This window comes from Brachionichthys hirsutus, chromosome 9 (genome assembly GCF_040956055.1).
Source record: "Brachionichthys hirsutus isolate HB-005 chromosome 9, CSIRO-AGI_Bhir_v1, whole genome shotgun sequence".
NCBI lineage: Eukaryota > Metazoa > Chordata > Actinopteri > Lophiiformes > Brachionichthyidae > Brachionichthys > Brachionichthys hirsutus.
In genome coordinates this window covers 10,444,386-10,457,300 of record NC_090905.1, presented here as the reverse complement: position 1 = coordinate 10,457,300, position 12,915 = coordinate 10,444,386, and the positions used below count along the sequence as shown (strand labels likewise).

The following is a 12,915-nucleotide window of genomic DNA, read 5'->3' as shown; positions in this document are numbered from 1 at the left end:
GAGTGGGGGGGGCTGCTGTGGTTTTTAGATGGTAGAGTGGGTCGTCCAGTGCTTTTTGTGCACTCAGATAATATTGCACCATGAATTAGATTCTGCGCTTAACTTAAAAGACATCAAAAGTCGCACACTCCGAGTTAAAATGCTAACTCCATTAGCTCAAGTGTTTCTGTGAGATTGCTTCATACAGTCCCTTCCTGAACTTCAACATCTCCTCCAGATTTTTACACTCTAAGGACTCTTCCATGGACATCAGGGGTGTGTCTTTTGGCAATGTGAATGCAGATCTATTGAGGACAGCCCAGAGCATCTGCAGAGACATCAAGAATGAGCTTTGTGGATCAGCGCAAACAGGAAACAAACAGGCCTTCCACAAACTACAACTGGTTGCATCGCTGGAGAACCTCAGGCCTTTGTTTGCCTGCCCCCAGCGGGACAGGCAATCTGTTACGCTGAAACCAAATAGGCTGAGCTCATCCACACATGCAGGGGCTTCCACGGTGCGCTTCAGGTTGTCATTGATGCCAAACGTGACGGTAACAAAGCGAGTCTGCCGCTTGTAATTCACAGAGAGTGAATGCATGAAGACTGCATCAGGAACTGAGAGGCCCGGACTGACCCAGCAGCTGCTGACAATGGAGCCCCTGCCTACAGAAACTCCTGCTCCCAATCTGGAGTACTCCACCACTGAACCGGCTCCAACGGTGCAGCCGGCGCCGAGGACGCTGTACATAACGCAGCATCCCGAGGAAGCCGCAGAGTTTTCGTCCTTTTGTGCACTGAAGGCGAAGGAAAGGAGACCCAGCTCGTTCCTCAGCACCACGTCCTCAGTGAGGTGGAGCAGGTACTCGGCTGTGGTTCCGAGATGGTAAAACTTGGAGTTGTTCAGGATAATGACATTCAAGGGCGTCCCCCTTAAGAGATGGAAGATCCTTTGACGGGTTTCCACCAGACTTCTCTCCTGTTTGGCGACATGCGAAGTGTTGTTGGTGTAATCTATTGTGGCCGCCGAGCCCAGAGCTTGAAGGAAGTCGCCGTGTGCGTCTATCTCGCAGTCCAGAGGCCCCAACGCCTCCAGCACATTAAGAAGGGACTTTACGGTTTCAAAGTCGACGTAGTAGGTGCTGTCTGTGTAGACAAACTCCGCATCAGAGAGAGGGAAACAGCCACTCTGCCTTTTACGAACAGCTCCACTCGCTCGCATTTTATCGATACTCGGCTTGTGGAGGAAGCGCAGGCAGGAAAGGTTCACCATTTGAGAGTGAGCAGACATTTCAAATGAATCAAACACAAACACGCCGTGCGTTGTCCCAAGTAACAGCGGGGAGGGGTGAGCTAAAGCGGTAAAGCCAGGTTTGTCAAACCTAACGCTCTCATTTTCTGCAATACTGTAGAGCTCTATATCATCCGCGCAGGTCACGAGCACACCGGGCTTCATCTGGGAGGGGAAGTCCACATACATGGCCAGTTTCAGCTCCAGCATCTGGTACAGAGGATCACCCAGAGGCACGGCAGTGAAGATCTTCCCCAGAGCGCTGGCACTGGGCAAACGCTGACTCCACCCCCCTGAGAGACGAGAGCAAAAGAATTTACACGGGAAACGTACATGAATTTAAAATGTTAGTGCATTTGCATTCAACCCTCTGAGGGAAAATGGGTGGATGACTTTGACTTTCAGGTTTACACATGTTCTTTTGAGCCGCGATTATGGTGGCCGCGGGGCAGTGACGGCGGCAGACCGTAAAAATCACGCTGAGAGTACTGTTGCTGGATTTGAGGCCAGTTTTTATCGGTCTGTGTGTAGATTTTCCGTGCAGCTTTGAAACCACAAAGCAGTACGATTTAAAGTTGAGCGATTTGGCGGTATACAATTTGCAAACCAAGCAAATAATAGATAAAGAATAGAAAGGGAGAAGAACATTTCCCTTTCACTCCATCAACGGGACGACAGTGGAGAGGAGTCAGCAGCTTCAGGTTCATGAAGAACCGCACTTGGACTCGCCACATAATGGCTCTCGTAGAAACGGCGATGCAGATACATTACACCAGGGGTGGGCAAACATTTTTACTCGCGGGCCACAATGGGTTCTAAAATTTGACAGAGGGGCCGGGCCAGGAACAGCTGGAAGGAGTGTTTGTGTGAACTCATATAAATGACATGTAAAAGCCACAACATGAAAGGATTTGGCCGTTTACAGGTAGCATTACAGGGAAAAAGGTCAAATGAATTAGGTTTCTACTAAAATTTTATTTATTGATATTATTTGGACAAGTTCGGCGGGCCGTATTATAAAGCCTAACGGGCCGTATATGGCCCCCGGGCCTTAGTTTGCCTATGTCTGCATTACACAATGGCCTCTATCTATTTCCTTAGCCGGACTTATCTATCTATTACTACTTTTATTGAAGCATTGTGTATGAGGAAGCCTATGGCTCAAGAATTTATCTGCACAGGGACTGCTCATTATGATTGCTGCGCACAATCCAATCGTCTTGATTGGTTTAACTCTCTAGGTGCGGCATAGTTTATATGGTATATATATATAACAGCAACAAGAAAGACACTTAAAGCTCCAACCTGCATGGATAATGATGACTCTCAGTTTGCCAAAAGCCGCCCCATAGATCTCATTTAACCACTGCAGCGCGTACAGAGTCGATCCCCCATTGCCTTGGAAACAAAATGTCGTGTTATTATTATTATTATTTTAAATGTCCATTGTTGAGCAGTGAAAAGAGACAAATGAATCACGTACCTATTTTAGAGACACCCGGATCGGAGAAAACCTTGTAATCAAGTCCAAGAGGAATTTCTTTCTTGTCAACTTTCTCGCTGATCTGCAGCTCGTAGGCTTCTCGCTGCTGCTCATCCGCCGCGGTCACCACCACCACATCCCAAAACTCCCCAGGCAGCACCGCTCGGTCTGCAGGAAAAACACACACACACACAAAAAGCAGCTGTTTGTAGGAGTAATCGCAAGAAATACAAGCAAAACAGGCGTGTATTATTCAGCTAAATACAACAGGTATGCGCAGGTTGTCAGACTCACCTCGCAGGGAGTTAAATTTCCTGAATTTTTCTGTTGTGGCAACTCGTAACTTTACGGTAGAGTCCTGACTCATTCTGTAGTTCCTCGTGGACTAATTTAGGCGAATGTAATGCCAGTTCAAGTTGGGACTTGCGGCTCAGGTTGTAGCAGACGTAATATCCCTGTATTAACCTTTGTTCTACGCGTGCGTAAAAATCAACACAAAAAGCGCATGCGCAAGACTTGACAGCTCCAGACTGCGGTTGCGCCACCGCCACATTGCGCTTCTGCCGACGTAAAACCAATCGTCGCCCTTCATAGTGACACCTGGCCCAGTACTAGCCTATCAGAAATGGTGTACGCCTTCACCATAGTAGGATTCAAAATCCAGGCGCCCTGTTTTAACCCCAAACCAGCCTTTTTTTTCTCCTCCAAATCTCGAGTGTCGGCGCTTGTCTTTAGATCGTTCTAACAAGCCCCTGGTTGCCTCTGTGCGCAAAGAACTCGTGCTAATAACCCCGTGCGTAAAGCGTGAGATTTCTGAACCAGTCTGTCTCACACACGCTCACTCCTCTTGCGCTTACTGCTTATACCGGAGGACAGCGTGCCAAATCGTACATCTTTGCGCGCCTCCACTTCAGTTCAAAGCGTTTCCAACTCGCTTCCTGTAAAGTTTCCCTTTTTTCCGGGCTTAGTCATCCCTCCCTTTGTTTTCATTTTCTGATCGCGCAGACAAGCGAATCGTCGTTTAATTTGTATCCTATGTTACTTACATTTCAAATCAATCACAAAACAAAAGCTTTAATTCTGAGGCAGAGTTTATCTATATCAAAGGATGGGGATTGTGTTTGATGTTTAAACTGTTCCAAAATTCATTGATCTATAAATTAGCATGGCTCCACGAGGCATTCAGAAACATTGGGCACTCTTGCACAATGTTTCTGAATATTTGCACAATTTTTGTGCAGTTTCTCTCATTTTCAGAACAGTCATATAATGAGATTTCAAGTATAAAGACTTGACAAAAACTACCAATGTATTTCAGAGATACTTTAATCTGTCGTCTAACTCAGTGTTCTTAAAAGAGTACAGACACCTTCACACCATGACATGATGTGAAGTCAGAGGGATGATCCGAGCCCCGGGGGCCTAAGAGAGGGTGACAGAGCATCCCTGCTGTCCTTGTTGGCCTCCAGGAAATGGCTACAGGCAGAAAAGGCGCTGTAAAAACTGGAGGAGAGCCCAGCAATGTCCGTGGTGATATAGGGAAGGACACCCGGCGTGGCCTGGTTGTAGTAGGTAATCTGGAAAAAAACCCACGTTGGTTCATGTAGTGTCAAAAATCACTATTTCTATTTTTGCTTGGCTTTAGTTTCGCACAATTTTGCGTGTTTGAGTGCAGGAAAGTGCCAATAGCATCCATGATTATCAGGATGCTATTGGCACTTGTCCGACCAACCTTGGTGACAGTACTGCACTCCTCCCAGATGGTGAAGCCAGCACAGAGAACCTCTCCCCTGGTGAAGTTCTCGGTGGGAGGGTGAGTGGGCAAAGTGACAGAACGCAGAGCAATCAGATATGGATCACTGAGCGGGACAAACCAGGTTAACATCATGAGACTTTGTGAAAGAGCACCCAAGGACACAGTAATACAACAATTTAAGAGGCAGCTTAGAAGTGGAATAGAAAATAGAAATAAAATAATGAAAGAAATAAAATGAGTAATGTATGTATTACGTAACACGTCACTGCACCTGGTATCACATGGCTTCCTCCGAGATGCCAGCAAGATAAAGTCGGTGCCTTTGCCCCCTTTACTGACGCGCGGTGTGGCTACACGATAAAGAGCGTCCTCCTCATCCACCTCGTTGATCATCTCACACTCCCTGCAGTGGCCACAGACCAATGAGTTTGTGATACAGATATTAAGGCTATTTAGTATTTAGTAAGGCTGTAACATTGAATCAGCCTCAAGTTTCATGTTGATGTTCTATCACTTTACATAAATAGATAATTCTGTAACTTTGATCTTTTTGCCAATATTTTTCCACATTGAATATGCGTAAATAGAGCAAACCTTACCTTTGGTTGCTGTAATGAGAAGATTAAACTGGATAATTTCAATTATGAAATTGCTGACATTTTATGTTTTTCATGTAGCTGATAAATCTGAACATTATCAATGGATTTTCTCTTTAGTCCCCTTGTCGTAGACATCTGTTGTCCAAAATCAAAGAGGAACAAGCATCACAACGAGTGACGTGTTCCTTCAATGCATCCCACATAAAGCATCAAAAAAGTAAATTAACTCAAAGGGTGTATTATTTAGTATTTTCATGTTGGTATGATTGCAGAATCCCTTAAAATCTTTTGAATGGATTTACCATAGGAGGTGCAATGACCAATCCTCTAGATTTTGGTGGTGATCTTGATCCAGACATTAAAAAAAAAAAAAGATAGGGATAGGGGCAATTATAAGATTGTTATCTTCATGGATAATGCCTATGATTCTTTGACTCTACCACCATTTATTTATTTAATAAACAAAGATATATTTGACTGATATTTACAGCTGAAAGAACACAAGGGTGGGAAAACGTACAAAAAGAAACATTGCCGATTTTTGGTTTGCCCTCAAAAAGGAACATATAGCGTAACATCAGGGTTTAAGCTCCTTCTGGTGACTGTGTGTTACTCACTTATAGTGCTGGTCCCACTCCTTTCTCCTCCTCAGGTCTGACAGCAGATGGAACGTCTGCTCTGCCGGCACATTGACATGCGTCTCCACTTTGATACACAGCACGCAGTTCTCCTCCAGCGTGTACAACCTGACCTAAGAATGGAGAACATTCACAAAAAGGAGGTGGGAGATCGGTGCATAAAAAGGATTTGTGAAAATTAAATCAAACTTTGGCTTTAGGCAACATTTTCAGATTTATTCTGATTGATTCCACAAATTATGTCACAGGCACCAACCATTTGTCCAATACAAAACAAATCAGAATGTAAGGTGGCATTACAACAACTCTAATTAGATTACAAGCTCTGTTTTACAAAGGAAATATAAGCAGTGCTGACCTTGTTCTTCTCTGTGGCTAATACCCAGTTGTTTCTGGTATCCATTAGTTTCAGGGCAGATACATTATTGTAGCTCAGGTATATCTGAAAAACACAAAAACACAGGGCTGCCTCACCTCTTGCATACAGTGTCAATATCTAATAAGCCTTGCTAAGCTTGCATACCCCTGCCTGATATTGCAATACCTGGTTACTTGGATCCCAGGGAACAGAAAGGGGCACTTCTGTTTGCTTGCAGGACATGATGTATTTCCTGTAAAACATGCAGAGCACTGACATTTAAATTCAGGGACAAAAGAACCGTCTTGAGAACCAGCTTTTCTCTGAACCGGTTCTCATTCTAAGAATGACTCACTACACTTTATTATCAACGACAACACAGATTATAGGCTACTGGAGGCCGTGCACTTCACAGTCGAACAATGCATGTATTATGCTTGCCAGCCTACATGAGTCTGCTCAGCTGTGATACTGCTCTGCCAAGTCATGTGCTGCTACAGAATACCAGAACTGATAGATGCTGTAAAGCCACACTGGAAAAACAAAGCTGTGACGACTTCCACTGCTTCATAACGCGATATCTATAACACAATCTAGTTTGTTTTTTTCCAGCAACTTTGTGAATACTCAGCTCACATATTACACATATTTGTGAGATAGCTTTGTAAATTACCCATAAACTAATTGACAGATTACCATGAAAGTGGGTGGAAAGGTGGGACAGGTGTCATGGGAAAAACAAACCATCATAGTAATTACTCCAGATCAATTACACATAAAAAAACTCGACACATTTTCATGGTAGAAAGGTAGATCATTTGCCAAAGAAGCAACCATTACATTTTAAACGTTTAAAGTGGCTAAAAAGAAAGATGAATGGAGCCAGACTATTTTCTTTTCTTTTCTTTAAAACTGTTAGAAGTCTGAGGGCAGCCATACAGTTCTTGTTGGACAATAAACTACTATACATTTGAATCTAGAATGGAAGCAGATACCAGTTTACCTTCAGGAGGAGATGGCAAAAACAGTGTATGGATCAAAATTTAGATCCAGAGCAGCAAGCATATTTACATTAATATATATATATATATAGTGTGCCAAGATCAAACACTGATAGTTACTAGCCTATCAAGACGAATCTTCTTTCTGGCAATAGCTTCTTGATAACGTCTTTTTCCATCCTGTAAAACATGGGGGAAACCTTGTGGAAATCAGTAGAAAAAGAAAGAAGCTCATCCAGTGAACTTTGAACTGAAAGCGTGCTTTTTGCAGCTCGTCCTTTACTGTAGAAGGAAGGGCCTTGCGATGGCGACACAACACTTAGAAAACTTACCACTGGCTCAGGTCGTATCCGTGGCAGTGTTCTTGGTTTTCTGTCACTGTCCAGCACCTCAAAAGTCATAAAAGCACTATTTATATGGCGCAGAGGTTCTCTGCCCTGGTAGGCCTCAGCACACACGCCCACCTCCATGCTGGAGCACACCATGTATGGAAGCACAAAAAGAGTTATGTACAATATAAATATGCTAAGACTGTCAGTGATTAAGTCCCAGAGATACATTTACAGTTAGTGTGATAAGTGTTTCTGGTGTGGAGAGCTACCTGTGCTTGAATGCGTTGTTAACAATGGCTTTCAGCACCAGTCGATCACCGATGTGAGACGGGCCACGGAAATGAAACATGTCTATGCTCCTCAGGGTTGGGTGAGCCTTAGACAAGCGACTAGATGGGTTCAAAAGAAAAAATAACAATTGATCATATTTGTTATTTGTCAGTGTTTTTAACCTTAGAACAGAAACGTCATACACTTTGTAGAATTTCTGAGACTGGAAACAGAGGGGGGGGGGGGGGGGAAGCTAACCTGGCCTGATGTCTCTAGAAATGTCACAGATTAAGATGTTTTTTATTGTTTGCTCAAACCAAGGTTGTTTGTTTTTGTGGGACTAAGTCCAGTGGTTTACTGGAAGTAACCTCAACAGAGAATCCAACATGCCACAATGCCATTGCCTCCAGCTTAGAAATAGTACTGCTCTCAACTCTTGTAAAAAAATAACGAAAAAAACCCCTGCACTAAACAAACATTAGAGGTGTTGATATGTGGAACTTGTTGCCATGCTTGCTATATACATTTCTGGCTGGCTGTACTTTCACATTTAACATGATTTTGATCCTCAAATTGCATAAAATATTTTCTCAAAATATCTAATTATTCCTTCAACTTTCCAACTATGATCTTGGTAGACACCTCGCTGCGATCGTAGCAACATTCTCCATCCAGGCCATAATCTGGCCCCCAAAGGTGCTGACTTGGTGGTTGGCATGTGGCGGAAGCACCAGCTCCACACTTTCCACTCGTGTCTGCTCGGCTGGCACTGCATCCTGATACTCCTGGCATTCTCCTGATCAGAGCACAACAAAATAAAAAAAAGGAGCTTTAGTCAGTCACATTTCAAATGGCACATCCGCCTTGCCAAGCGTTGTGTTATGAAGACCTATTTTTAGCGCCTGTACCCAGCTGAGCTGTGCTGCTGCTCAGTAGGTCTGTAATGATCTCAGCGTGGATGAGCCTCATCCTCCTCCGCTCTGCTGCCAGGCTGTACTCCATCTGCTCTGTTTGTGTGCGAGGGATCATCTGCTTCAGCTGTACCTGTAAACACACACACTGGATTATGAAGCAGCTTTATTAAAATGGTTTTGTATATATGTACGGGATTTTCTCGTCGTCTCGCACCTTCCCAGCTTCAGTTCGTCGGGCAACAAAGGTAGCAAAGGCATGGCAAACATTCCACTGGCTGTCAGTGTAAAGGTCCTCGCAAGTCACCAATATGCCCACCTGACATGAACAGAATTACTGCAACAAGTAACTCACTTACTTTGAAACGTAGTGCGGTGAACATTTGCTATACTGATAGCAAAGACAATGCACACCAACCTCCATACTGGATGTAAAGGCTCTGTTGACCTTGGCTATGATGTTGACTACTTTCCCCACCCTGAAGTTAGACGGACACAGACGACTCGCTTTACTATCGACACGGAGAAGTGATTGTGGTGTCGACACAGCCTGAACGTCGCTACCATGAGAGAAGTTCACTTCGTTCATAAGGGTTTGATCATCAATGTCTATTTTACTCTGCTAGCGACTGGAGAGATAGAGGCCAACACTTTCAATATCGCAGCTGAGCATTTGCCTAGTACCCTTTTAGGTTATCCCAATAAATAGTCAATGCACACAATATGTCTCTGTGATCTGTTTCAAAAATGATTTGGTAGTGGTATTAAAATGAATGTCTTACCCTATAGTGTGCTCAAAATGGATATCGTCCACAGAAGCAGTCATACAGGAACAACCTGCATGTCTCTCAGCTGAGAGGGGAGAGATTACAGACATATTTAGCTGTAAATGAGGAGGGGTGACTTGTAGATATGTTTATTTATAAAGATGTAGGGAAACAAGAAACACTTGATTTCCCATCAGAGGGGCATTTAAATATCTCGGGGTTCTCCGGCTTCCTCCCACCCCCCAAAAACATGCAATTCAGTAGAACTGATCAATCCAAATTGTCTGTAGTGTATGAGAATGTGTCTGTGTGTGAGTGGTTTTCTGTCTATGTGTGGCCCTGAAAAGCATCCTGGGTGTATTCTGCCTTTTGCCCGTAGCAATCTGGGATAGGCTCCAGCAACACCCCGCGTGCCACAAGGTTGGGTAATGCGGTGTATGAGGAACCCACGCAGACACTGGGAGAACATGCAAACACTGCACAGAAAGGCCGCAGATTAAATCAAACCCTGGACCTTCTTGCTGTGAGGCAACAGTGCTACCCACTGCGCCACCATGCTGCCTTATGAATGATGATGATGATTCAAGTTGCCCCTGTAAGTTGCACTTCTTAAGTTTGTTCTTTTAGGGAAAAGTGAAATTTTCAGACTAAAAACAAATGTTTCATATTACCATTTTATCAAAAGGTGCACCTCCAGAACATAAAGTATACCCCCTCCATAAAAAGTGCTATGTTTTTACCGTGGAAACTGTTTTAACATGAAAGTATCTTCACTCCTCAAACTGAATGTTTGCTATTTTTAACAGATGCAGATGAACCAATCATGGTGGAGCATCATTTTCAATCAGAGGTCAAGACAAAGTCAAAGCTCAGACCGGGACATCCATGCTTTCCTACCAGATAAGCAGGCTGTGGAGTCCATCCATTTCAACAGCTGCCCAACACTCAGCTCTCCGCGGTGGTTGGCATGACAAGGCAACACGATCTGGCTCATCTTCACCTCAGTGGGGTTTCTGTACCCTTCCTCGCTCTCTTGAGCAAACAGCGGATCTTCCACGACATCCTTAACCTCTGACATTGTTACAGCTGCACGAACAAGACAGAAAATATTGATCAAAATACAAGGAATTGGGTCACTTTGGCTCATAATCTGATGATAAAGTATAATAATCAGTACTACCTGTCATCCATATGTAAACTAGAAAACGACAATCAGAGATTGCAGACCAAACCTGCTCTAGCTTGCTGCTCTGGAATGTACTACAAGACTCCTTCTGGACTCTTTTTCCCATCATGCCATTCGTGTCCCTCCCTCTTAAAGTGGCAGTTTACAGCACAGGCACAATTCCAGATGCAAAAAAATAATTCTAGAATCTGGATCCAGATCCGGATCAACGCCATTCTCGGGGAGGACCGAGCCACGGACAGAACCTTGCTTGTGTAAAAATTTCAAGTCGATTGAGTTACTAGTTTTTGAGTTATGCGCTCGGACAGACAAACAAGCAAACAAACAAACAAACAGACAGACAGACAAACAGACAAACAAACAAACAAACGCACCCAATTGCAATACCCTCGCCTCCCCTTCGGCGAGGGTAACTAAGTAGTTACTACATCATCTAAGTGTACACATGAATGGAACCTGCATCACTGAATAAAACAAAGTCAATAAAGTTAAGATGGGATCAAACTTGTGGTTATGTTAGTTGTAAACAAAATGAATGAAACAGAGACAGTTGCATCGGATATGGAATACAGTATGTCTCGATGCATATTGAACTGTAATCCTGTAATCCTGCTACTTGGAACAATCCCTTGGATTCGTTCAATTCGAAATGTTCAGAAAATAAAATGTCATTTTCACACTGAATTGTCTTAATCTATCCTCGTCCGGCAGACTGTATACTATTATTTATTGTGACATTTAATAAAGGTCAGATATAACTGAGGGTCATTAGAGGAAGGTCATTGAATTAACCAAATGCATTTTCATTCAATGACCTAATTTTGTTGACTAACAAATCTTAAAACTGCTGAATCAGTGAATACCAGTGCTGCAACAAGATGCTTGAGATAGTAATCTGTAACTCGGTTCATCTGTAGATTAGATTATCCCCTTAGTAAAGATTCAAGACAAACTTGAAATTACTGTGAATATTTGTATTTCATGGTGCGCAATCGTAATGGATGCAAATTCTATAAAATATATTTCAATTTATTTATTTTTCTCCCTTTTCAGATCAGATGGGAGAAAATCGATTTCCAGACTCAGAGACTATTTGCTGGGGTTCTGGCGTTAGTCATTCTTCCTTCCCCACAGTGGCGCACTGCTCAGCTGACATTCACGTTAACTGCGATAGAGAGAAACTGACCTTTGCACTGACCTCAAGAGAAATTAAATATCAATACTACTAATACCAAGAGTACTAATAAAGTAACGGACAGATTGTAATCCTTACCCAGTGGAAAGGCTACTGCTGGATGGCGCGTTCGCGATGGGGGTGCCAACAAAACAAGAACGCGGAATTGGAAACTGCAGCCTGCAAACCATTTCACACACACCCCCCCCTCACCAGCTTTCACTCGCAGCACAGCTCCAGCGTTTCTCCGCTGGGGGGGGAGTTTCCTTTTTAAGGTGGAACAGCAGTGACCTTTATATTTAAAGGATACCCCCCCCCCCCCCCCCTAAATATTGTAATGCCCGCACTTCAGGGTTATTACAATATTGTAATTCCACACAAACCAGAAAGACCCTGAGCAGCGCAGCATTGTTTGATTTCCGTTATACGGTACATCAAATAAGGCAAAGATACTCATCTTGTGTTTTACTGAGTACTTAGAAGAAGCAAACAAACAAACAAACAAATAAAAACAGCATACATCTTTGCACTTAAAACAAAAAATATTTTCATTTTTGGGTCTGATCACATCAGGCATAAATTGTTCTTCCTACAGTTTAGCCTAATGAACTAAAATAACTATAACATAAATTAAGTGTCCTGGGCCGAATGATAGTGACAGAGTACACGCAGTCAACGTAATACTGTGTGTAAATAAGAATGGTCATGAATGTGGAGGGCTCAAAGAACTATAAACTTCGCCTCATGTAAACTAATCAAGTGGATATAGAACTTTTCAGGACACCAAATCATAGATCTCATAATAGTTTACCTTAGAATTAACATTTAGATAATAAAACGACATACGCTGCTTTGGACTACGGAAACGCAGCCTCATAGATGCCTGGCGTTTGTGCAATATTATTATATTGTAAAATGGCGCATAGGGATAATACAATTAAAGCTGATTACTGGTATACCTCGCAGATTGCAAAGAAATACATCATTTCCTTAACCTAATAATTGAAGCCGCGGCGAACGACGTCAAACCGGTGAACGGAGAATCGAAAAGGCAGACCTTAACGCAAACACCGAGCTCTCATTGGCTGCTGGATAGCGTCGATCAGCAAGCCCCGCCCCTTCCCTCCGGACCACGGTCGGTTGAGCCGTCGGATTGAGCAAGAGTGTGGT

At 43.3% G+C, this 12,915-nt stretch overlaps 2 protein-coding genes across 3 annotated transcripts; both read right to left on the bottom strand.

Annotated features, from left to right (window-relative positions):
• Window positions 1–151: 151 nt before the first annotated feature.
• On the bottom strand, window positions 152–3,120 carry fpgt (fucose-1-phosphate guanylyltransferase). Its single transcript, XM_068743060.1, has 4 exons — window positions 3,048–3,120; window positions 2,754–2,921; window positions 2,576–2,668; window positions 152–1,563 (listed from the first exon to the last, which is right to left on the bottom strand). The coding sequence occupies exons 1-4, from the start codon at window positions 3,118–3,120 to the stop codon at window positions 152–154; spliced, it is 1,746 nt and encodes a 581-aa protein (XP_068599161.1).
• Window positions 3,121–4,061: 941 nt separating this feature from the next.
• Window positions 4,062–11,960, bottom strand: acot11b (acyl-CoA thioesterase 11b). 2 transcript variants are annotated; one of them, XM_068743058.1, is made up of 16 exons: window positions 11,845–11,960; window positions 10,283–10,471; window positions 9,401–9,470; window positions 9,037–9,097; window positions 8,836–8,937; window positions 8,616–8,751; window positions 8,350–8,503; window positions 7,707–7,826; window positions 7,438–7,576; window positions 7,230–7,285; window positions 6,291–6,357; window positions 6,105–6,188; window positions 5,726–5,859; window positions 4,781–4,912; window positions 4,486–4,612; window positions 4,062–4,330 (listed from the first exon to the last, which is right to left on the bottom strand). In XM_068743058.1, exons 2-16 carry the CDS (start codon window positions 10,461–10,463, stop codon window positions 4,148–4,150), a joined length of 1,746 nt encoding a protein of 581 aa, XP_068599159.1. In that variant the 5' UTR covers window positions 10,464–10,471; window positions 11,845–11,960; the 3' UTR covers window positions 4,062–4,147. The 2 variants fall into 2 exon arrangements, with proteins under 2 accessions (XP_068599159.1, XP_068599160.1); XM_068743059.1 differs by lacking the exon at window positions 7,230–7,285 and having other exon boundaries at window positions 7,438–7,494.
• Between the last annotated feature and the right edge of the window lie 955 nt (window positions 11,961–12,915).